This window comes from Schistocerca nitens, chromosome 3 (genome assembly GCF_023898315.1).
Source record: "Schistocerca nitens isolate TAMUIC-IGC-003100 chromosome 3, iqSchNite1.1, whole genome shotgun sequence".
Classification (NCBI taxonomy): domain Eukaryota; kingdom Metazoa; phylum Arthropoda; class Insecta; order Orthoptera; family Acrididae; genus Schistocerca; species Schistocerca nitens.
In genome coordinates, this window is record NC_064616.1 from 68,744,820 (window position 1) to 68,772,130 (window position 27,311).

Here is a 27,311-nt window from a genome sequence, read left to right on the forward strand (position 1 = left end):
TGTAGGTGATAGCAAAAGTAAAACTGAAGTTTTAAATTCAACGTTCAAGACATTGTTAACACAGGAGAATCGTACAAACATACCGTCATTTCACCAGTGCACAGACTTCCATATGGATGACATAGTAATAAGCATTCCTGGAATTAAGATGCAATTGAAAGAACTGAAAGCAAATAAGTCACCAGGTCCGGATGGAATACCATTTCAGTTTCACAAAGAGTACACTACAGCATTGGTCCCTAACTTAGCTTGCATTTTTGTGAATCTCTCACCCAGCACAAAGTCCCATACGACTGTAAAAAAGTGCTCGTGGCTCCTGTATATAAGAAGGGTAAAACAAAAGACCCACAAAATTACGGACCAATAACCTTAGCACTTGTTTTCTGCAGAATCCTAGCACATATTCTCAGTTTGAGTATAATAAATTTCCTTGAGAGGGAAAAGCTTCTGTCCAAAAATTGGCACAGTCTTAGAAAGCATCACTTGTGTGAAACTCAGCTTGCCCTTTTCTCACACGGTATCCTGCAAATTATCAATGAAGGGCAACGGGGGGTTGCCTAATTCATAGATTTCCGCAAGGCGTTTGACACAGTGCCTCACTGCCAACTGTTAATGAAAATACAAGCATGCACAGTAGGTTCCCTGATACGTGAGTGTCTTGAAGACTTTTTAAGAAACAGAACCCAGAATGTTGTCCTCAATGGCAAGTGTTCATCAGAGACAAGGATATCATCAGCCATACCACAGGGAAGTGCGATGGAACCACTGTTATTTTCTATATCCATAAATGATCTGGAGGACAAGGTAAGTAGCTGTCTGTGGCTGTTTACTGATGATGCTGTGGTGTATGGGAAGGTGTCAGCATTGAGTGACTGCAGGAGGATACAAGGTGACTTAGGCAAAATTTCTAGTTGGTGTGATGAATGGCAGCTAGCTCTAAATGAAGAAATATGTAAGTTAATGCAGATGAGTGGGAAAAGCAACCCCATGATTCTGAATACAGCATTAGTAGTGTCCTGCTTGACATAGTGAGTTTTCTGCTTCCTCCTTTCTGTGTCACAGTTAGATTGACTAGAGGGTGACTGTAGTAGTGCCACATGACATCAGTATGGAAACCAAACAGATGGCACAAAATTACTGTTGACTGCTGTTGCACCACTACCTGCAATACATTTATCATCAGGAGAACCCTCTGATAAGCCCATATCAGAATCCAACATATAAGCTGGCCCAGGGCTGGTCTCAGTCAGTTACAATGTGATTTGTGAAGTGCATGGTGAATGTGCTGTCTGTTTGGCTAAGATGTTTATACTGTGTGCTCTATTTCTCATAGGTGGAATTTTGATATGGTCTTGATGGGGCTTTTCTTTTGCAATATGTCCTTAAGATAGCATTCACTGTTATTGAGGAGCACCTTGTATGTATCTTTTGTAGTGAGTAAACTGTAGCGAGCTTCCATTGGCTGTATAAATGGATCACCTTTGACAAAACTAGCAATAGTCAAACATAGTGCTGGCAATAAAATAAGCAATCCTAGAACGTAAAGAAGATCTCAAAATTCATTTTGGGTTATTAATCTGGATCTTATCAAATAAAAATAACTAATAAAATTGTTCATCAATCATATAGGCAATTTATTCATGACAGTGAAGCATTTTATTTATTTTTATGGTCTTGAAGCAGGCTTTATTCATAGATTTTCAGCAAAAAAAAAAAAAAAGTCACCAAACAGCTCTATGTCTCCAGAGGTTCTTTTATTTAGATGAGCAATCTCAGCATCTCATTAATGCCTTTTTCAGGCCCCTTTGAACTCCATGTATAGACAATCAGATAAATCTATATGCATGATTAACTAGAGCTGTCAGTATCTGAATACTGTAAATTTGTTGGGGAGTGTGTACTTCAAATACACGACAACAAGTCTTTGAAGTATACACTTTACAACAAATTCATGGTATCCAGATATTGGTGGCTCTAATTAATCATGCATTGATGTATCTGATTGTTTGTACATGGAGTGTGTAAGGGTCTGAAGGTGGAATTAATGAGGTGCTGAAATGGGTCATCTAAATAAAAGAACTTCTGAAAACATATAGCTGTTGGGCAATTTTTTCTTTGGTAAATATCTGACCAGCCACTGTCCCATATCCATGATGGATCAACAGAGATTTATTCATAGAGTCGGCAATATCTCAATGATGAGACAGTTGTATAATATCATAATTTTTTATTTTTTCTCACAGTTTTGTCCAGGTGAGGCAAATGTTATGGCTTTTTGTATTTACAGCCTCATATCCAACAATTGACTGACAATGTACATTAATTACCCCTACTAGCGTGAAGGGCTTTTGTATTATTTATTTCTAAAATATGCAGCTTTTATCCCCAACAATGGTCACCCTTTAAGAATTTTTGTGATGAGGAGTAGTGACAGAAATAATGAAAGATATAGCATTCATTTGCAAACATGTGGAAAACTGCATTGAACTAGCTACATAAAAGCTAAGTGAGGTGTAGACTTCAACTGTTAATTCAAAAAATAGATTGAAACTACATCTAATTCATCTCTATACCTGCAAACCAAACTAGCAGTTCAGTTGATTATCACAGATATATCCTAAGTTTCTTGTGTAAAGAAATATATTTTAAATTTAATGTGTTTATATAGTCTGTCACTTCAAATAGGATATATGAGTTTAATATTGATTTTTTTGTTACAGATGGTCACAGTATCTCAAGTCCTTGTTGCAAGTGTATCTGTGGAAGAAGTGTCTGTGTTGGGATATTACAGAACAGATAACATCAGAAGTGATGATATCTCAGCCAATATATCTGTAACAAGCAATATACACAGCCTACCAGTAAATAAGGACAATGTTAGTGATCAAAGTGAGTGGTCATTGTCAGACTGTATTGTGAGAGAAAACGTGTCAGTTGGAGATATGTACAGTGACAGCTACTGTCTTAATGATCTTAAAGAGTTACAGCAGAAAAAAGTTGAACACAGTTATGTGGGCTATACTTGTAAACCACAAGCATCACTTTCCTTTTCAGATTTATCATCTTTAAGTTCTGTGTCATATAATTTACCTGAACATAGCCCACAGCTCAAGGATTTCATTAACAGACAAAACAGCCTAGTATCATTAAGTAATCAGCGTTCTTGTTCTGAATCTGAACTTTTTAATAGTGTTGAGCAGGTAACACAAGTAGAAAAAGATGTCAGTGAAGAAAGTCAAAAAATTTCTGTTGAAAATATCAACAGTGAAAACTACTGTCTTCAGAGTCTCGAACAGACACAGCAACAAAACCATGAAAACAATTTTATGGGCCTCATCTCCAGGCCAGATACATCAATGTCTTTTTCAGACTTATCATCTTTAAGTTCAACATCATTTCTAAAAAATTTCATTAATAGTGGAAACAGTGAAGACTCACTGACAGGACAGTCTTTAAATTCTGAATGTGAACTTTTCAGTGATGTGATTCAGGAAGAAAAGGTAGAACAAGTTATCAAAGAAGAAAGAGGGAAAGAAATGTTTGTGAAAACAAGAAGTAAATTAAATTCATCTGAGAGTAGATTAACTGCAGTTAAACATGTTCCTGACTCTTACTGTCGTATTGGAGTGTATTCAACCACATCTAATGTTCAAGATAAGTGTGAAATGGTTCAGCAAATAGAGCATCAAGCATTGCAACCAGTAGACTTAAAATGTGAAGCAAAGTCTATTAATGTACAGACTAAACCAGAATTCAGTGATAAATGTTCTAATGAAGATGTGTGCTCCGTGTTATCAGATTTTGGTTCTTTGGAATATCTTACAGGTATGGAAAATGTTGAACATAAAACTAAAATTTCTAATGACTATGTTGCCACAAACACTAGTTATTGCCACTAATGCAGGTTGAATCCCTGAAAATAGAAGGAGCCTATATTTCTTCTTGAGTTTGGTTCTTACCATTTTCTGTTTTTGGTGAAAATACTAATCCAATTTACCACTCTCATGCACTTCAACACATTAATTAAAAGTTTCTAAACTTATTCATAACAATCTGTGGAGTTTTTTTGTCTTTCCCAGCAGAGAATGTATAGTTGGAAAAACACACACACACACACACACACACACACAGAGAGAGAGAGAGAGAGAGAGAGAGAGAGAGAAATGTGTCACAGCAGGAATGTGAAACTTCAGGAACACAGAACCAGTCAAGTGTTTACATTATATTAATGGACTAAAGTTGCTATTCCAAAATGATCCTATGTATTAAATTACTTACTGTGTCTCTTTAATAATGTTGCCAGTTATGCCATGACAAGGACATCTGTTTTTATCTGTTTACATTGCAACAAATGGGTGTCATTTCTCTATGGTCAAAAACTAGTAGTTACATTATTCAGTATATATTTATATGTTAGTTTTTATTATGGCTATACATTTGTATGAAAATAGGGAACTGTTCGAAAAGTAAGCAGAAATTTAAACCCTAGTAAATATGTATATCTCCTTTAATTTTTCTCTTTGTTTTGTGTTTAAGTGTTTTTGAGTTTTTCTCTGCTTTCTTCACTCATTGTGTATTCTCCTCAACAATTTTTTTTCACAACCTAAATCATATTTGTCACTTCTGATCATATTATTTTTCGTTACAGCATTTATTTCTGATCTTAAAAGAACCAACAGTCATTTATTTCTCTTACTGCAGTTTCCATTTTGGGCCTGAAAATTTTTTAAATTGTCCTTCTGATCTTTCCAGCATAGAAAATTGCTATATTTGCATTTAGTTGATTCCTCATATCAAATTTATTACAGAATTTTTCCTCATTAATATCCTTCTGCATTGTCTCTGCCTTCAGGCACAGCAAAGACACAACAAACTACTATATATCTTGAATCAGTATAATTCGTTCACTATCTTTAAATACCATTAGTGTAACACTTAGAGAAGGCACTTAGAGAAAGCACTGATGTAGTCCATTGTCTTGACCTCCAAAAATAGGGTGTATTTGCATCACTTTGTGTGCTTCAAGAATGCCCTTGTCTATATTCCAAAAAACATAACGGCTATGTTGGTTCTTGGAAATAAACTTTGTTAATGCAATAGGGGCTCATGTAACCTATAGAAATAATATCAGAAATGTAGACTGCCTGACAAAAAAAAGTGGAAAATCTGAAAAGAGGAGGAGGTGGAAACAAAGTGAAACTTTCCATCATGAAAATGTATGTGATTTTGTTTCATTGATTATAATATTGTCAGAAATTTACAAAGAACTTAGCATTGTGAGCACCTCTCTGGCCTGGATGCGTGGACTGATTTAGTTGGGAAGTGTGTCATCTTCTCTTGAGGCAAGCTAGCCCACTATTGTTGTAACTGGTCCTTGATATCCTGGATACTGGCACTGGGATGGAGTTGACATCTGGGCTGATCCCACACATGATGGCCATTCTATTTGCCACAACAAGTTATAACTCTTGCCGGTTACATACCCACTGATGGTATGTCGGTGTTATATCCACATGTGACTATAGCTTCAAAGTGCTTCACTTTCTTTATTAGGTAGTGTATATACATAAAAGCACCTTTAAAACTGATAGTTAATTATTGAAAATCATTTGTGTTACTGATACATCTGAAAAACTGGTGCATTTATGTTACAGAATGGGCAAAAAGAGAATAAAAAGTTCAAAATTTGATGACACTGGTGACACCTTTCAAAAGTTATGAGATGTTCTTGAGTGCATTACCAAATGACTGACCATTCATCCTGTAATAAACAAAAGTCTGCTGGCAACAGTAATCCTGTTGTAGTCTTTATTCTGTTCCTCTACCACCTAAAACAAATATTCTATTGTTCCATGTGTTATTTGTGACGTCCGTAAAGGTCTTTTATTGAAATAATCATCAGCTGTTTTATCACATTGTCATTATGCCTGTTTATAGACTTAATTTATCTAGATATGACATAATGTTATATTGTAAATAACTGTCACTGATGAACCCAACATTTTAGGCATAGACAGAATGGCCTTCTGGACATTCCAATTTTCATTTCATTTTATTATCTTCCTGTAAATCATTTACATGATGTAGGAATTGTCACAACAAAGTTATCATACTAGTACAAGTACTACAGACATAATAATGGAATATCACTTTCAAGGCATTTTTTAAAAGTACAAATTTAGACATATTAATTAAAATTTTTGGCAATAAATTTACACACAATCAAAGTACTCATCTACGTCATAGAAAGTTTTGCTTAAAAGGTAATTTTTAAGCTCAGTCTTAAATTTTACTTCATCTATTATTTCCTTCATGTACACTGGCAGAGCATTGTAAAGTTTTATTCCAAAATAACTTACATGCTTTTGGGTTTGTTTTGTCCTTACCCTTTCTACATACAAATTCTTAAGAGTTCTAGTATTATAATTATGGCAGTCCTCATTTGTACGTAGACTTTTCATATGTGCTCTTGTACACAGAATGCTTTTAAAAATATACACTGATGGTATTGTGAGTATTTGCAGTTCTTTGAAAAGGGGCCTACAATGAGTTCTTGGAGAGTTATGTGTTATGATTTGTAGAGCTCTTTTCTGAAATTTGAAGATATCTGTTAAGCTTGATTTAGTTTTACCTCAGAACACTATGCCATAAGACACGATGGACTGAAAGTAAGCAAAATACACTAGTCTAGTACAGTCTGTGCTGCATACTCTAGATAATATCCTCAATGCAAAACATGCCAAATTGAGCCTGTGGGATAAGTACTTGAGATGGTCTTTCCATCTTAAGTTTTGATCAATGTGCATGCCCAAAAACTTTGTGGATTGTACACTCTCTATCTTCTTATCCATTAGTTTTAACTGGAGGTCCATATCTTTAGTTGCTTTGCCATACTGTATATAATTTGTTTTACTTAGATTAAGTGTTAACTCATTAGCATTAAACCAATGTTGAATATATTTCAGGACTATATCAGTTGTGGTGGTTAATGATTTTTTATCATCACTTATAATTATGCTAGTGTCATCTGCGAACAACATTATTTTGGTAGAAATATTAGGATTTTTTATGTCATTTATATAAAGCAAGAATAATAAGGGACCAAGAACACTGCCCTGTGGGACACCTATTCCCAATTTCTTTGCAACTGAGACCCACTTGATTTTCTGATTTTTATGTTCTGCGATGATTTATACCACCTGAGTTCTATCTTGAAGGTAAGATTCAAACCACTGCTTCACAACTCCCCTTACACCTATTGCCTCCATCTTGTTTAACAGAATTTTGTGATTTACTGTATCAAAAGCTTTAGTTAATTCCCACTACACGTTTTTTAGTGTCAAGACTCCTGACAATCTCTTTGGTATAGGCATGGATAGCTGATTCTGTGCTGTGGCCCGAGCGAAAGCCATGTTGATTGCAGTTTAGAAGTTTGTGAGCACTAAGTAATTTATGAGTCTGGTTTTCATTAATTTCTCTAGAATTTTTGAAAATGATTGGGGAAGGGATATTGGTCTATAATTTTCTACCTTGTATGGATCTCCTTTTTTAAACAGAGGTCTAACCTTAGAGATTTTCAACCTCTCAGGAAACACACCTTCACTGAAAGACAAATTGGCAATATGTACCAGGGGCTTTATAATTTATTGGGCAACTTTTTTTTATTATTGACACAGGCACTTCATCCACACCTGCAGACATTTTTGTTTTTAGACTCTTTATCACCTTTAATATTTCATTATCATTTGTGCGAGTTAACAACATACTACTGTCTACTTTTGCAACTGTTAATTTCTCATGTTTAGTAAAGTTTTTACTTAATGACACTGTTACATTTAAAAAGTAATTATTAATGTAATTTGCCAGAGTTTCATCTTTTAATTAAGTATTTTCACTATTTTTTAGTACTATTTCCTGATCCTTGAGGCCCTTACCTGTTTCCCTTTTCACAATTTCCCAAATAGTTTTTGATTTATTGCCTGATTTTCTTATTAATTTATCATTACTTAGTAATTTTGCTTTTGTAATTTGTTACATGTTCTTTAAACTTGGGGTCAGTCCAACTTTTCAGTCTATAGTTCAGCATTTTAATGGTCCTGGAGGAATTTCTAATACCTGTTGTGATCCAGGAGTTAGCATGGGTATGCCCATATGTGTTTGTTTTGACAAGTTTCTTAGGAAAACACATTTCAAAATTCAACATAAACAGGGAAGAAAAAAACATCATATGCAGTGTTTGTGCTAGTTTGTAACAGTACTTCTGCCCATGATTGGTTAGTCAGTATATTTATGAAGTGACTGCAACTATTTGTGGAGAAGGTTCTTCTGTACATTTGGACTGAACTATTTTTGGTCACATGGGCTATGGGAAATTTAAGGATGAGTGCATTGTGATCAGATATTCCTAGGTCAACATTTACTACATCTATATCTATGGCATCTATATTTGTGAAGATATTATCTTCAGTCGATAAGTTGACATTAAAATCTCCACTTATAATTATTGTTGATTTTTTATGATGTAATATTTTGAGCAATGCCTCTAACTTATTTCTAAAAATTTCAGGATCACCACATGTACACTGACATTATTATTAATTTACTCTTTGCATATTCAACTGTACTGCTGCAGCCTCAAAATGTTTTTCTTCACCCATGGATTCAGTTACAGTCATATTTTTAACCTTTACTCCAGGTTTTACATAAATGCAAACACCACCATGTCTTGTTTCCTTCCTGCAATGACTTACTAATTTGTATGGGGAAATGCAAATATTTTCTAGTTCATAACTCATGCACCAATGTTCTTGAATGCAAATACAATCTATACGAGCTTCACTGGCTGCAATCTCAAGTTCTAATATTTTATTTTTAATGCATTGTATGTTAAGGCTCATTATTTTTAAATTATTGAAATTAGATTGAGAGGAGTTTGTACTTATGTTTCCCAATTAACATTGCTGAGGCTGGGTACCAAAAATCCTTAAGAATTACACGTTTCCTGCTCCTTGTATTTCTTACCCCTGGACGTGCTACCATACTTGTTGTATCTGTAGTTGTAGCTGCTGTTTCAGTGGATGCTGGAGGTGTTTCTGAAGCTGAAGATTCAGTGGATGTTGGAGATGCTGCCAGTTTTGATGCTGAGTCCGTTTTTGTAACTGATGTTCGAATTGGTACTGGAACTTTTGCTGAAACTGTATTTTCGTTTAAATCTTGAACTACAGTTGGCACTGACGTTACTGTGGACGTTGAATCTGATAAATGATGCTTCGATGATGTTGATTTTTCTTCTGTTGATGATATCTGAGTGGCATTTTGTACCACTGGTCTTGCCTCTGTTCTTCTGATTGATGGACTAGCCACAGATTCTGGACTTGATTTTGAACCTGCTGGGGAAGGTGGTACCTACATCTGCTGCTGATGATAACGGTTCAGCTGTTTTTGATGATTTCGACACTACTGACAATTTGGCTGATGTGGCTGCTGTACTGGACGACACTTCAGATTTTTTTTACTTCTTCTAACGTCAAAGAATCTTCTGTTGCTACCAATGATTGTGGGACATCAGCTCTTCCTATTTCCACTAATGTTGACACTTTAATAAGGCCATTTTCAGACAGTGTAATAGTGTTTTGTTCTACTTTAGAGTCTTTAATAGCATTCGATATTTCAGCACTCATGGCTTCTTTCCCTTTCATGTTTCTGTGAAGTCCATGCTCTGTAAAATGCTCTCTGCAATCACTATTTATCCTAACATATGTAGCATTAGGATAACCTCGACATATCTTAGCGAAAAGTCTGTTGGCGGTATTAATCTCAGTATTTACACAAGAGTTTTCCATGAGATCATACCTATGAGGGATACTGACAACAAAAAATTTCACTTCAGGCATTTTATAAATTACTTGCTTTAAAACTGTTGTAGCACGTCTAGTTTCATTGTGGTATACATCGTTGGCACCTCCAATTATCACACATGTGCTGCCATTCATCATAGATTAATTACAGCTGTTTAAAACTTCACATAGTGGCGCTCCTGGTTTGATTACGCCAGTTACCTTGAACCCTGTTTTCTTAGAACTCATAATTTTGGCTACACCTCTTCCATGGCTGTCTGCTAGAATAAGGATTTCATGTCTATTTTCCAACGTGTGTTTTTTGTTTTGTTTACAAATAGTAGGCCGATTTGTTTTGCTTTGTGAGCGCAATTTAGCGTTGATCACTGAACTGTCCTTCCGGATGATGGTACAATTTGATTGTTCTTTCTCCTCTGTGCTATTTTCAAGCACACTAAACCTATTACTTAGTTTTAAAGTAAGTTCCGCTGTTTTTGTTTTTGGTCGTGTGCTGCTTATTTTTTAGGCTAGATTTTGAGGAATTTCTCACACTTATTACCAAGTTTTCAAGCGTTTTTGCATATTTTATAATATAATCGAGTTCTTTCCTAAGTTCTTTCTCTACATTCACTTGCAAACCTGCCCTGTGCATTTCACTGGCATTGTCCCGCCCGTTGCATTCCATACCGCAGTCGCACTTATTTAGAACTTCCGATCGTCAGAAGCAATGGGTATGGCACCACTTACGATTGAACGTGCAAATTCTTAATCCATTTAACACAATTTTATGGCATATGGTACACTTCACTGACGAAATACGATCACAAATTACTGAGCGATTTGAAACTACTCGCCGCCAGAAAGCCCCTGTAACCGTTGCTGAAATATTGCTTTCATCAGTGACAATTATTTACAATATTATGTGGTACCATACTAAGAAAAATTTATGTTGACTGACTGACTGTGAAAGCCTACACAATTATACAAGATTATCTGCATTCTAAGGGGGGTATTAAGTTTAAGACCCAGGGAGACAAGCGTAGTTTGCATGAATCTTGAAGACTGACATAATGTGCTGATTGATTTGGTACTATATTAAACAAATTAAGCTTTTTGCCTTGAATATCTTAACTGCAGTGGAAGAAACATTGCTGTGACGAATTTTGTAGTTAGTTTGTGATATTTTCAAGTGATTAATGTTAATTCATTCACATATGTTCTCCACAAACCGAAGTGTGGTGGTGATACATAGTGTACCAGTGTTATTTTGTTCATTGCTATGTAGATGGTGGATAGGAAACGAGTCAATTAGTACTCTTCTCTCCAAGCTCCAGTTTCTCTCATTTACTACCACAGTCATACTAACTAGGTTACTGCCAGCTGTTTCTTATCCTTGCCTTTCTGTAAAGGTGATCAGTTTCTGTGAACCATATCTATAGCAATAAAAATGACAATCACAATCAAAAAAATCTATTTTAAACATGAGCTGAAGCTATGAGCCCTGTCACACTACCTGGAATAATTTTCATCAGTTCCAAAATTTCCTAGATTTCCTTGAAAGACTTTAGATGTGAAAGTGGACCAACCAGTTAATAGCAGTGTTAAAATTAATCTTCTCAAATCTATGAGAACATACTGGAAAGTAATGCATCCAACATTCTTATGTGAAAATTCTCAACTTTTTTAAAAAATAAAACAAAGGTATTAACAGTCTACATCTTTATTCTTCATGTCTATATATTTGTTTCTCAACATAGTCCCCCGGACAATGAACAAATTTCTCCAAAACAAGAGGCCAGTTTGTTGATAGCATCACTGTGGAATTTCTGACTTTGTTGATGGAGCCACAACCTCATCTCTGCTTAGACCACTTCATTACTATCAAAGTGAAGGCATTCCTTAAGTTTTGGAAACGGATGTAAATTGGACTGGACCAACTCAGAACCATATGGAGGATAATTTACATCTACATCTACATAGATACTCTGAAAACCACCATACAGTGCATGACGGAGGGTACTCTATACCACTACTAATCATTTCCTTTCCTGTTCCACTCGCAAACAGAGTGAGGGAAAACTGACTATCTATATGCCTCTGTATGACCCCTAACTTCTCATATGTTATCTTGGTGGTCCTTACTCACAATGTACGTTGGCAGCAGTGGAATCATTCAGCAATCAGCTTCAAATGCTGGTTCTTTAATTTTTTTCAATTGTGTTTCTTGAAAAGAACAGCACCTTCCCTCCAGGGATTCCCATTTGAGGTCCCAAAGCATCTCTGTAACACTTACATGTTGTTTGAGCCTACCAGTAACAAATCTAGCAGCTCACCTCTGAATTGCTTCAATCTGAGCTGGTATGGATCCCAAACACTCGAGCAATACTCAAGAACAGATCAGGCCAGCATCCTATATGCAGTCCAAAATCAGACCTATGCCATGGATTTACTCATTAGAAAATGGTAGACAAAGAAAAGGGAAATTTGTTGAAAAATAAACATATCTTTTACTTAAAAACATGGTCTTTGTCTGCTAGCTGGAGAAATTGCTGCCTCTCTATTCTATGCCATATTCCAGAACTGTCAAGGTCTTCAATTCAGGAATTCTATTCATATTCTCAAACACAGTCCTCTCTGTCACTCAATTGCCATTACTGTTTCAAGGCATTTTTTTCACTGCTTTCAGCTTCATTCTCATGAGTCTGTTGTGAGTTTATATTATAAAATAGACTCTCTCATTGTCATTTTTTCAAGAAGTTACCATTTTTCCAGCAGTTACCTCAGTTTGAATAAATTGAGGTACTTATGGATAAGCAGAATGAATATCAGGTTACATCTAAAAATAATACAGAATCAGAGGTACCTTCACCTGGAGCTAATCAAATCAAATCATATCCTTTTGTTTGTCTGAAAACAACATGCTGTTGCAGGAGACACTGTCAAGTAGAAGTTCTTTTCTTTGCAGACAAAAGGATATAGTATTACGTATTTAACTTATGCAAATGTCAGCTTGAATACTACATAGCTTATATAGTACAACATTATAGAGTGAACGTGGCAAAAATAAAATATATTGATTGTGATTTGTAGCTGTCCCAATAAACTTAATTTCAACAGTTACTATTTCTCCTGCAGGCAATGCCTACTCTTACTAAAAGTACAGCATTTAGTTCACATCATAATAAAATTATTAAATGATTTGCACTATTACATCTGAACTCCTCAACATTATAGAAGGCCTTTATTTTCAGCCAAGGAACCATCACCATTGTAAATGTTCTGCTTGGCAGTTCTTTTACACTTTGTGGCACTTTGTTCAGAAATGTATTGCCACTATTTACGGAAACAGATGAGAAGATGTTAGGAGACAGAAGGGGAAAAGAGAGGTTAAATATGAACTGGTGGGGAAGATAAATGTCTAGGTTGCCACTAGAAGTGAAGTTCAAACAAGAGCTGAGGTGAAATATGAGAATTAAATATGTTGCCTTATCCTTTATTTACACATTTTTGTTTTTCTGTACCTGATCGGTTTCTATGGGTTTGACATTATCAGCATCTCTCTTCATTCCACACTATTTGTACTATTTAATGCCTTCTCTGCTGTTTACCCTATTACAAATACAAAAACAAATGTTTTATTCCACCATTGAGCATATTTACATGCAGTTGGTTGGTTGGTTGGTTTGGGGAAGGAGACCAGACAGCGAGGTCATCGGTCTCATCGGATTAGGGAAGGACGGGGAAGGAAGTCGGCCGTGCCCTTTGAAAGGAACCATCCCAGCATTTGCCTGGAGCGTTTTAGGGAAATCACGGAAAACCTAAATCAGGATGACCGGACGCGGGATTGAACCGTCCTCCTCCCGAATGCGAGTCCAGTGTCTAACCACTGCGCCACCTCGCTCGGTTTACATGCAGTTGGTGTCATCAGTGTGTACATAACAATAATAACAATGTTAATAATTTGAGCTTTGACATGACAAATGTTATTAAGTACAATATAATAATCCAGGATGGATGCAATACATATTTGTGCAAATGTAAATAACAACAAGAAGTTTCCTAATAGATCAATTACAAGATATATGAACTATATAATTCAGTGAGTGACAAATAAATAATCAAAGAGATAATTAACAATAAGTACCTGAAATAGTACTTAAATAGTTGTACAGTATGGCATATGTATAGTTTGCAGTTAATTTATAGTTCATTCTCATAAGGAAAGTGGGTCATTTGTCACATACTCAAGGAACTCTTGAGCAGAGTAAATTACTTTACTTTTGATCCACCTTGAAAGACTAGTTTTAAATTTATTTACTGGCACTGTGTAGGCATTTTCAGGTAATTTGTTTAAGCAGACAGGGCCAAGATATTTGTAGCTGTTATGTGTCTTTGCAAGCCTAGAATATGGCATATTAATTGTATGTCCATTTCTTATGTTTTGGTTATGAACTGTTCTCCTTAAGTCAAATTTATTCAGATTCTCTTTAACAAAGACAAGGCAGTTTTAAAATAATCTCGACATGATTCATATGGGATAAGTTCTGCTATGCATCTTATGGCTTTCTATTGCCATTTAAACACTAATTTTGAGCCTACAGAATTGCCCCATAATAGTATTCCGTAACTCAGGTGCGAATGGAAGAATGCAAAATACGCATACAACAGAAGTTCTTTACTGACACTGCTCCTCAGCTTGTACAGCAGACATATGGCATGTGCCAATTTGCCACATATCTTCCCTTTGTGAGTATCCCAGCTGAGCTTTTGATCTAGGCCTATAAGAAATCCTAATAATTTTACTATTTTGTTACCATGACTGGGAGCATTCAGATTGAATACTATAGCTTCAGTTTTACTATCATTCTTCTGCAGTACATTAGCCGCAAACCAAGTAGTGCACCTCTCCATTGCCACTGCCATGCTGTGTCGCACATTTTCAAGATTAGTATCACATGTGATAAGTGTTGTGCCATCAGCATATACCACTGCATCACATGACACAACTGCAGGTAAATCATTTGTATAAATAATGAAAAGGAAAGGTCAAGAACAGATCCTTGAGGTACAAACTTTACAACTGGGAGACATTCTGACATTTGATTCTTGATTTACCTTAACTAACTGTTTTCTATTGTCCAAGTATGACTGCATTAGGTTTAGAACATTCTCTCTCACTCCTTAGTGGTAGAGTTTTTTATGAGAATGTTGTGGGAGACCATATCAAAAGCTTTCCTGAGGTCCAACAATGTTGCACAGATAATATCTTTATTTTCAAAACAATTGTATATTTTTGCTACCATATTCTCAACTGCTCTGACTGTAAAAAGGATAGATCTGAAACCATACTGTGAGGAGGTGAGTATATTATTATGTTCAAAATATTGACTCATCTGTTTATGCATGCAGTATTCTATTAGTTATGATATTATGGGTATATGTGATATTCGTCGATAGTTATCTGGTGATGCTATATCACCGTTCTTATGTACTGGTTTAACTGCAGATATTTTTAAACATTTTGGATAATTACCTTCATTTAAAACTTTGTTGATTATTTTAGTCAGTGGCATTACAATTTGATTTATGATGTTTTTAATAACATAATTTGAGAGACAATAGTAATCTTCTGCTCTTGAATTACTGAGCTTAGCTATTGATTCATTGACCATCTTCTCAGTTACACAAGTCCAGTGAAAGCTGTCTGTCTGCTTACTATTCATTTCTGGCAGCAGTGCCTCTGCCTTGCTAACACTTTCCATTATGCTGTTATCTGATTGAGGACTGACAAAATGCGCATTTAGAATATCGTTGGAACTGGTGTCTGGTATACTTTATCATCATAGTTAGTTTCTGTTTTTAATAATTTCCCATGCAGCTTTGCATTTATTTACTGATTTCAATATACAGGGCTATTACAAATGATTGAAGCGATTTCATAAATTCACTGTAGCTCCATTCATTGACATTTGGTCACGACACACAACAGATACGTAGAAAAACTCATAAAGTTTTGTTCGGCTGAAGCCACACTTCAGGTTTCTGCCGCCAGAGCACTTGAGAGCGCAGTGATACAAAATGGCGACAGGAGCCGAGAAAGCGTATGTCGTGCTTGAAATGCACTCACATCAGTCAGTCATAACAGTGCAATGACACTTCAGGACGAAGTTCAACAAAGATCCACCAACTGCTAACTCTATTCGGCGATGGTATGCGCAGTTTAAAGCTTCTGGATGCCTCTGTAAGGGGAAATCAACGGGTTGGCCTGCAGTGAGCGAAGAAACGGTTGAACGCGTGCGGGCAAGTTTCACGCGTAGCCCGTGGATGTCGATGAATAAAGCAAACAGGGAGCTAAACGTACCACAGCCGACGGTTTGGAAAATATTATGGAAAAGGCTAAAGCAGAAGCCTTACCGTTTACAATTGCTACAAGCCCTGACACCTGATGACAAAGTCAAACGCTTTGAATTTTCGGCGCGGTTGCAACAGCTCATGGAAGAGGATGCGTTCAGTGCGAAATTTTTTTTCAGTGATGAAGCAACATTTTTTCTTAATGGTGAAGTGAACAGATACAATGTGCAAATATGGGCGGTAGAGATTCCTCACGCGTTTGTGCAGCAAATTCGCAATTCACCAAAAGTTAACGTGTTTTGTGCAATCTCACGGTTTATAGTTTACAGCCCCTTTTCCTTCTGCGAAAAAAACGTTACAGGACACGTGTATCTGGACATGCTGGAAAATTGGCTCATGCCACAACTGGAGACTGACAGTGCCGACTTCATCTTTCAACAGGATGGTGCTCCACCGCACTTCCATCATGATGTTCGGCATTTCTTAAACAGAAGATTGGAAAACCGATGGATCGGTCGTGGTGGAGATCATGATCAGCAATTCATGTCATGGCCTCCACTCTCTCACGACTTAACCCCATGTGATTTCTCTCTGTGGGGTTATGTGAAAGATTCAGTGTTTAAACCTCCTCTACCAAGAAACGTGCCAGAATTGCGAGCTCACATCAACGATGCTTTCGAACTCATTGATGGGGACATGCTGCGCCGAGTGTGGGAGGAACTTGATTATCGGCTTGATGTCTGCCGAATCACTAAAGGGGCACATATCGAACATTTGTGAAGGCCTAAAAAAACTTTTTGAGTTTTTGTATGTGTGTGCAAAGCATTGTGAAAATATCTCAAATAATAAAGTTATTGTAGAGCTGTGAAATCGCTTCAATCATTTGTAATAACCATGTATATGTGTCATTTGCTTTGCACTTACCTGCCTTGATTTCAGACCTGTAAATCTTTTTCACTTTCATGTACATTTCCTTGTCAGCATTATTGTGCTTGGACCTATCATGATAGAGTAGAATTTATGATTCTTATTCTACTGTGATGTGGGGTGTACCAGCTTTTTAGATTTTGTACTTTGGTGTAATGATTTTGCTTTGATATTTTCTTGCAGTGTGTAGGACAACATGCTTCAAAATTTTCAGTTAATAATTCTAGAAATTTGTTGGTAGATTAATTTGCACTTGCAGTGGTTATTATTTTAACCCATTTTATTAAATTCAATTTACTTATCAACTTGTTTAGCTTTGATTTGTTAATTGGTCTTATAATTTTTATACAGTTTGTGGAAGTTTCAGTTGCTTTACTGCTCCAAAAAAGCAACAACTGAAAATATTTGTAATGATTATGTGATAAGTCCCATAAACAATAGTTCATTAGGTTTCTCATTCATTACTTACAGTTCTGTGGCTGTAATACTATTTCATGCTGCTAAACATTCTGTTTTGTTCTCCTCAGCGAGATCACTCTCAATGCAAAAAGTTTAGTCAAAAATTTTGAAGCTTCAGTAGCCTACCCATCTAGTGTCTTAGTTACTGTGTATTCCACAATCTACATCTACGTCTATACTCTGCAAAACTCAATGAGGTGCATAGCAGAGGGTACATTCAATTGCACCATATATTAGAGTTTCTTCCTGTTCCATTCACATATGGAGCATGGGAAGAATGATTGTTTGAATGTGTCTGTGCATGCAGTAATTATTCTAACCTTATCCTCACAATCCCTGTATCAGTGATACATGAAGGCCCTTAGAGTAATCATTTAAATTCAGTTCTTGAAACTTCATTAATAGACTTTCTTGCGATAGTTTGTATCTGTCTTCAATAGTCTGCCATTTCAGTTCCTTCAGCATCTCTGTGACACTCTCCCACAGATTAAATAAACCTGTGACCATTCGTGTTGCCCTTCTCTGCATACATTCAATATCCCATGTCAGTCCTATCCGGTACAGGTCCCACACACTTGAGCAATATTCTAGAATAGGTCACATGAGAGATTTGTAAGCAATCTCTTTTGTAGATTGATTTCATTACCCTAATATTCTACCAATAAACCTGCTTCACCTGTGACTGAACCTATGTGATCATTTCACTTCGTATCGCTACAAAGTGTTACACACAGGTATTTCTATGAGTTGGCAGAGTCCAACAGCAAGAGGTTGATATTATAGTCATAGGATACTATGTTTTTTCATTTTGTGAAGAGTAAAATTTTACATTTCTGAACATTGGGCAAGTGGCCAATCTCTGCACCATGCTGAAATCTTATCAAGATCTGACTGAATATTTATGCAGCTTCTCTCAGATAGTACTTCATTACAGATAGCTGCATTATCTGCAAAAACCTGATTTTACTATTAATATTATCTGCAAGGCCTTTAATGTACAACACGAACAGCAAGGATTCAAACACACTTCCCTGGAGCACACCCAAAGTGATGATGACTCTCAATCCAAGATGACATGCTGTGTCCTCCCTACCAAAAAGTCCTCAATGCAGTCACAAATTTCACTTGGAAAACCATATGATCATACTTTTGACAATAAGCATAGATGCAGTACTGTGTCAAATGGTTTCTGCGAATAAAGAAACAGTACATTTACCTGATTGCCTTGGCCCAAAGCTTTCAGTATGTCATGTGGGAGAAGCGTGAGTTGGGTTTCAGATGATCGAAGTTTTCGAAAACCATGTTGCTTGGCACTGAGGAGGTCATTCTGTTCCAGATACCTCATTATGTTTGAGCTAAGACTATATTCTAATATTCTACAACAAATTGATGTCAAGATTATTGGACAGTAGTTTTATGGGTCACTTCTACTACCCATCTTGTAGACCAGAACAGAGCTGAGTTAGTAGTATTGAAGTAAACGTTTGATATCCTACAGGTGGCTGATTTCTTACATACATGCAAAACAGCCCATCAGCAAGGCTTATGTGTCAGAAGACTTCATAGCTTGTTTTTAAATTAAAATCTATAGTATATGTAGAAACAACCACATGATGGAAGCATTTAGCATACGCTAGGCAGATCTCTTATATTTTCATTCCCCTTCGCAGTACATAAACATGGCAGAAAACACACACACACAAACACACACAGCAATAAAAGTGGAAGATATTGCGTTATGTGAATGTCTTGGAAAGAGCTGCATCTGGGTTCTCTGCATGTGTATAACTGAGATGGAAAGAGTTTATGAGCAAGACTTGCATGAGAATTGAAACCAAATATTTCATAACTTGGAGTAGGAAAGATTTTGATGAGGACATTTTTCATCTGAGGGCACCATGAAAGTATTTTTCAATCCCTGGTGGAGAAACAATTCAGTTGGATCGTATTGTGTATTGAGGAGGCTGCTTTTTTTTTTACATGTAGTTAGTGGATGTGATAATATTTTTATGAGGATAGGAGGCCATGGCACAAGACTTCTCAGTTATCTCAAATTCTTAGCTATCTTGTAGAAATATGGAATAATAATAGAATGGTAAAACAGCCACATATGGCATAATTCACCAGCTGTACTAAGTAAAGTATTCCTTGTTTGTCTGTAGCTGAAAGCTGGTTTACAAATATTCAGCTTTGTGACAGCTCTTAATTTAACTTGCAACAGCTACTCAATGTTATGTTCATTGTAGCTATTACACAAGAACTGAGTTCATGAATTACACTCAGAGAGCAAAATACAACAGCAGGCTCTTGATACTGGGCATGGCTTACGCACCACACTATGTATGTCTGCTGGTTTGACCATATAATTGTATTATTTTATACATTTAATGGCTGAAAATGCTTGTTCATTATTTGATTTGAGGTTTTTGTTATATTACTGGCAGATATTACTTGTATTGTTTCTCAAACTGATGTGTTGAATTTACACTATACATTTACTTGTCTCCTCCTTCCCTAAAGTGAATTAATTTTGTGATGTTTCATATTGTTTTCCATTTACTCTACTCAAATACTAAATTGTTTTGTTCATATGTAGCAAAATGGGTATATTTTCTGTAAAATAATGACTCATGTTGCATGAAATGATCTATGTGAAATACATTACTTAAAGTGGCTTAGGAAGATTAGAGAAAGTGCTTCAAATTCTATATTTCTTTGAGTTTAGTTGAGTTATATGTACCTTAACGACTTTTTTACCCTCTATACAACTATTAAAACTTTTCTTACCACCATACTTGTTTTATTTTATTGGGATCATACATCTGTTTCGAATTGCATGTGGACATGTTATCTGCACTTCTTAGTTTCTATTTTGGATTGGTTTTCTCTTCATTCTCTCCTTTTTCCCTCACTATACGTTTTCCACATGTGTACACATTTAAATTCTGTGGTGCCATTCAAACTGTTGTATTTATTTTGTTTATCAATAAAGTATCAAATTAATTTAGATGTTGACAATATAAGGAAAATATAGATTTCTACTCACTGTAAAGATGACATGTTGAGTTGCAGACAGACACAACAAAATGACACTTACATATCAGCTTTCAGCCAAAGCCTTCATCAGAAATGGAACACACACACACACACACACACACACTCTCTGCATTCCAGTCCAAGCTGCCTGAGAAGGTAGTCCAGTTTTTCGCACACCACAAAGTGCACAGATAGTGTTGGACAGGTCAAAATGTACAGCAAAAGGAACTGAAAGTATATAGGTATACATTCTTATTATCCCAGTTTATAAGTGACTGTTGAAGCACAGGTCAAAATAATGCTACAGCAATACATAGTATCAGCAACATAGTAGGAAAGTTAAATTAGGTACCTATCCTTACAATTAAATTTTTAAGTAACATTTATTTTACATATTGAGAAATTATTTTACAGAGTAGAAACAGTACTTCATTTGAAATACCTTTAGTTTCATGGCAAATATTGAATACAGAGCAAATTTTATTTCCTCTGGTATCTTACTGTGTAGTACAACACTATTGTTAGTTATGCTCCTCTGATAGGATGTCATTCTGCAATTTGTTTGGTATGTATTTGATTTCCCTCTGGTACAACAGTTGCGTACATTTTTGTTTATTAGTAGGTTGCCTGTTTTCAAGAGGCAGTCGCCTACCTTCCAAACTTTACAGAAGCTCTCCTGCGAAGAGGAGAACTTCTGTAAAGTTTGGAAGGTAGGAGATGAGGTACTGGCAGAAGTAAAGCTGTGAGGATGGGGCGTGAGTCGTGCTTGGGTAGCTAAGTTGGTAGAGCACTTGCCCGCGAAAGGTAAAGGTCCCGAGTTCGAGTCTCGGTCCGGCACGCAGTTTTAATCTGCTAGGAAGTTTCATATCAGTGCACACTCTGCTGCAGAGTGAAAATCTCATTCTGTAAACATCCCCTAGACTGTGGCTAAACCATGTCTCTGCAGTATCCTTTCTTTCAGGAGTGCTAGTTCTGCAAAGTTCGCAGGAGAGCTTCTGTAAAGTTTGGAAGGTAGGAGATGAGGTACTGGCAGAAGTAAAGCTGTGAGAATGGGGCATGACTCATGCTTGGGTAGCTCAGTTGGGACAGCACATGCCCGCGAAAGGCAAAGGGCCCGAGTTCGAGTCTTGGTCCGTCACGCAGTTTTAATCTGCCAGGAAGTTTCATATCAGTGCACACTATGCTGCAGAGTGAAAATCTCATTCGGGTTAATATTTATTTATGGTACCTGTCATAAAAAAGTTTTTTCTGGAACTTTTTAGAAGTAACTTAACTGTGACACAGGTTTGCAGAGTGATATTTTACCGGTAGATCTTCTTTTTGGCAGCAGTCAGACTTTTGATGAAAAGATATCAGTTTATAGAGAGAGATTAACAATTTTTGTCATTGGTGTGGTGAACACATGCTTTTAATATGAATTCAGGTATGTCATGAAGGCCACTTGACATTTTATTGGTTAATGATTTAATTTTAGTTATAATTTCATAAGTATTTGTTTTATAAACATAAATAGAGGTATACAAATTTACCAACTTTGAGAACATTGGACTGGTCCTTTACAATATAGTTGAAAGAGATCTTCAGTTAATGAAGTGAAATATTCATTGTATTTTTTCAAACTGGTTTTGGGTTTCACATAAAGTGGCATACCCTTTAAAGCTGGTTCATGAAGACTATTGACAGTCAATTCAGTCCTGATGAAAGGGTTGCACAGAGATTTGAAAGAGTTCTTGTTGGCAGCCAATGGAATCTAATACATTTTCCAAATTTATTCCAGAAATGTTCCATAGGATTCAGATCTGAATATTTTGCTGATGAGTCCATATGGTTGCCTATGGCTTCTATTATCCATGATGACTGTGACAGTATTAACTAAGCTTCTAAAAATTTGTATATTTGCTTGCAGTACATCTCTATGTTTGTTGTTGTTTAAAGTATCTCTCCTCTTATCAAAGAAAATGAGAACCTCATTATTCCCACCCCACATGATGCTACCTTACACTGGATCTATACCAACGCTAAACTACTATCTTTCTAACATGTTTCTATGATAGCACTAACAACTGCTGCCCTTTAGCTGAATGTCCAGTGAAAATGAATAAAGTTTGAAAAATCTGTGCAGCACAATTTCTTCATTCATTCATTGTCACTTCTCAATGTTGTTAACTTCATTCATTTTTTATCACTTCTCAGTGATGTTAATTCCATTCATTCTTTGTCACTTTTCAATGTTAAATCCACAACAAATTAATCCATGTCTATATACATGAAAAAGTGGAAAACCCACTGTTAGACATCTGGCGAACAGGCCAACTACTCTAAGCCTTTGATACACTGCTCCATGGGAAACTGCAACTAACAAGGTAACTGTAAGATTTGCAGGATATTGCCCTACACACAAAGTTAAATTCTGTTGTGAACTAAAGGACAGGTATGTGTCATACTGTGTAATAGTTGCCTTTGATTAACCTTGTACTAGGCTACAACAAACGCTTACAGTGCTTTGAAACAACATGAGTGGACATCATCAAAACCTGCTAAAACTGCAGATTCCTAACTGAAAATTGAGGAAAAAAGGTCCCATGAACAAGTGTCTGGAAATGCATCATTGCCACAGTAGATGGTGCTGACGAATGAAAGTTCCTCTGACCACGTGCCATGTGTTCCTCGTGTGCTGCAGGTTGTGTGATTGATGCAGCATACTGCAAGCAGCAGAATGGTCCACTATTCATGTTGGGAACAAGGTAAGATGGTGTTTGTGTACAGCCAAACCGATGCAAATAGTCGAGAGGCAACATGGCTACACCAAAACAAGTACCCTCACAGACACCAATCATATCATGCAACATTTCAAGCCTTCTTTTGGGCATTTATGTGAACATGGTTCCTTTCAGACAGATTAACATGCAGGGAGGCAGTGGACTCTGCATACAGCAGATTTGGAGGACCAGGTGCTACAGGATATTGAGATGAACCCTAGTACAAACTCCAGGTAAGTGGCCTGAACAACAGGGTGTAAGCCAAAGTACGATACATGTATCCTGCATGACAACTGTACTACCCCAAACACCTGCAAAGAGTGCAAGGATTATCAGCGGCAGATTTCCCTCTACAGGAAAGATTTTGTTGATGCTTTTTGCACCAGACCATCACAATTATGGGATTTCTGCCATCAGTCCTCTTTACTGGTGAAGCTACCTTTACCAGAAGTGATATTATCAATCTGCATAATCGTCTTCTGTCAGCTACAGACGATCATCAGGAAATGGTCGAGGCATCTCATCAGCAATGGTTCGGCACCAAAGTGTAGACAGGGATTCTCAGTGACCACATACTCGGACCAGTTATTATTCCACAACAGCACTATGCCAAAATGAAAATGGTGGTCAGTTTGAACATTTTCTATGATGTACTTATGTTAGTTGAGTGGTGGCAAGTCTATGTACAAGATGATACTCATTTTTCATTAATTTGATCTTTGAAGGACATACTAAAACATGAAACATGAACACCCGATTGTTTTCATTTCTAAAGTAGTGCTGTATGGTACATACACATGTATGGTGATTGGATAGTCCAAATATCTTGTCTATATATACATTTTCTGTGAATTACATTTCATTTTGAGTAAAGGTGTCCATCAATCAGATTTCAATTATGTTCCCGTTGCACTGAAAATACGCAACTGCAAGCCCTAGTTCCTATACTCAAATTCCTTACTTTGATGCTGTCTTGCAGTCTTGTGCTTTTGGTCAAATTGTTTTTCCTCATTAAATATAAGTCTCTCCTAAGAGCCATAAGGTGCATTTCTGGTGTTTAGTCAGATATTTCAGTTTTATTTTTTCAATGTGTAGCAGGAGTCAGCCCAGACAAATACTGCTCATCACATCTCATCTTTCATGTGATGTCCAGAGTGGACAGAAAGCACCAACGTGTTTCTAATTCAAACAAAATGATTTTTAAAGTGGAATTTTATGCGCCCATTCAATATAGCAGTCTAGTGTGATAGTTGTATTAGCAATAGGTATTACCAGGGACAGTAAAACATGAAGAATAAGCAGTACATTGGCAGCAACTGAGGAGCACTGCTGTTGCATAGTGATAGCAGTCAGTGCAGGTCAGGACAGTGCCATTGCTGCTGGAGTACTGGTTGTTCTTTGTGTTTTGCGTTCCCTGTTAATACATATTGATAACATGAATATCACACCAAACTAATTTGGGACCTCACTGTCAAATGGGCACATAAAATTCCACATCAAAAATAATTTTCTTTGTAACAGGAAACAAACGGATGCTTTCTGTCCACACTGTACATCGTATGAAAGAGGTGATGAGCAGCATTTGTTTGGGCTGACTTCAGCTACACATAGTAAAAATAAAATTGCAGATATCTGTCAAAACGCCAGAGAAAATGCACCTGATGACTCTTAGGAGAGACACACTGTATATATCTACATATACTGCCAGACAAGAAAAGGAAGCACTAGAAAGTCATGGTCAGATGCCAATGTAACTAGGGAATTACTGTCCCACATGTAGGCTGCTGTTCACCACAACACAAATGGCTGTGTTTGGAGTGGTGCCATGACTGGTAACATGGACTGCTGATGAATGGCATCACATTGTGTTCAGCAGTGATTTGCGGTTGTGCACTGTCCTGATACACCATCATCAGTGAATATGGCATCAAACTGAGGAGAGGTTCCATTTTTCAAATGTTCTGGAGGGGCACAGAGGTGTTACTGCTGACATCATGGTGTGGGGAGTCATTCGGTATGACATCAGGTCACGGCTGGTAGTGACTGTGGGAACTCTGTTGTGTAATGGTATGTCACAGACATCCTGTTCCTCACGTGTTACCTTTTATACAACAGTATCACGGTGCTATTTTCAACAGGACAATGCTCATACACATGACACAAGTCTATAAATTTTCTGTATGATATTGAGCTATTCTTGCGACCAACAAGATCTCAGGTCTGTCCTTGATAGAACATGTGTGGGACCAGCTGAGATGCCAACTCGGTCCACTGCCAGTATCCAGAATATCAGGCACAAATTACAGCAGTGGTGGGAAATGTCAGCTCACCCTTCTGAGTGGGGTAGTTCTTTTTCTTTTGCAGGGGGGGGGGGGGGCAGTATACGCCTTCGTGAAGTTTAAAATGTAATGCCACAAAAGCACATTTTCTAATCTGTTTTGTAGGAACAGAATTCTCATATGCCATGAAGTAGATCAGACACAGACTGCAGTGTCAGCAGCTTTTAATCTACTGTACCACAGTGTGGTGCTGCATGCACATACCATGCTGAGAAAAGCATATAAACAGAGTGGTGACAAATGGAGAGTCATTTTAACAATGCAAGTGCAAATGGCAAAGGTCCCGAGCTCGAGTCTCAGTCTGGCGCACAGTTTTAATGTGCCAGGAAGTTTCAGATGTGAAACCAGATCACAGAACAAGATAATCTCTCTAGTGATTTGATTGGGAAGACTGTAAAAGATAATTCACAGGCAGTAGGTCATTTTAATAATTATTTCTTAAATGTGTACAGATAATAATGACAAGGAGTTCAGCAGAAAAACCAAGGTGGTATGTCGAGAAAGCAACATCCATAAAATGTAATCATCTGATTTCTCATCCACTTCACCATCTAAAATTTAGAAGATAATAAACTTCCTCAAAAAAAATCTCATAGAGAACTGATGGTATTGCGAATAAAACTCTAAATAGTTTATTGTCTTATAATAAGTACTCTCCTCTCTGAAACATGTAATGCATCATATAAGTCAACACAAATATTGTCTTGAATAGTGTCACATCTTGGCACCAGTATTAACAATATGCTTAACAAATTTAATGGATTTCATAAATGTTGCTGTACTGATTATGCTCTCTATACATTCACTCACCAATTATTATTTTTTCATCAGCTTTCTGACTGGTTTCTTGCTGCCTGCTACAACTTCCTCTCCTGTGCCAACCTCTTCATCTCAGAGAAGCACTTGTTACCAATATCCTCAATTATTTGAAACATCCTGACAGATTAAAATTGTGTGCTGGACCGACACTCGAACTCAGGACCTGATGGTTCCCAGTTCGAGTCTCGGTCCAGCACACAGTTTTAATCTGCCAGGAAGCCTTATATCGGCACACACTCCACTGCAGAGTGAAAATCTCATCCTCAATTATTTGTTTCTTATAATCCAACTACTGGCTTCTCCTATTGGTTATACCCTCTACAGCTGCCTCTAGTACCATGAGAGTTTTCCCTGTTGTCGCCACAGATGTTCTATCATTCTGTCCCTTCTTCTTGTCAGTGTCCTCCAGATGTTCCTTTCCTTGTTGATTACGCAAAAAACCTCCTCAAGCATACTGAAAATTATCTAGTTCACCTAATTTTCAGTATGCTTGCATAGCACCACATCTCAAACACTTCAGTCCTCTTCTTTTCACCACAGTCCATGATTCACTTCCCTATAATGCTGTGCCCCAAACAAACATTCTCAGAAATTTATTCCTCAAATTAAGGCCAATGTTTGACACTAGTAGACTTCTTTTGACCAAGAATGCTCTCTTTGCCTGTGGTAGTCTTCCTTTATTTCCTTACTTTGTCCCTCACGTGCTATTTTACTTTCATGGTAGCAGAATTTCCTCATAGTCAACAGTTCTGATTTTAAGTTTGTCATTAACCTCATTTCTGCTA

At 36.8% G+C, this 27,311-nt stretch overlaps 1 protein-coding gene across 4 annotated transcripts in view; it reads left to right on the forward strand.

Annotated features, from left to right (window-relative positions):
- LOC126248028 (cytokine receptor-like) overlaps positions 1 to 5,741 on the forward strand; it is a 475,141-nt gene extending 469,400 nt beyond the window's left edge. For 3 of the 4 annotated variants that reach the window (XM_049948625.1, XM_049948629.1, XM_049948627.1), the window contains one exon: positions 2,721 to 4,386. In XM_049948625.1, coding sequence (XP_049804582.1) covers positions 2,721 to 3,899 — 1,179 coding nt within the window. In that variant the 3' untranslated portion in view covers positions 3,900 to 4,386. Of the gene's footprint in view, positions 1 to 2,720; positions 4,387 to 5,654 lie in introns of those variants that run through there. The other variant, XM_049948628.1, reaches the window with a different exon arrangement.
- Positions 5,742 to 27,311: the final 21,570 nt, after the last annotated feature.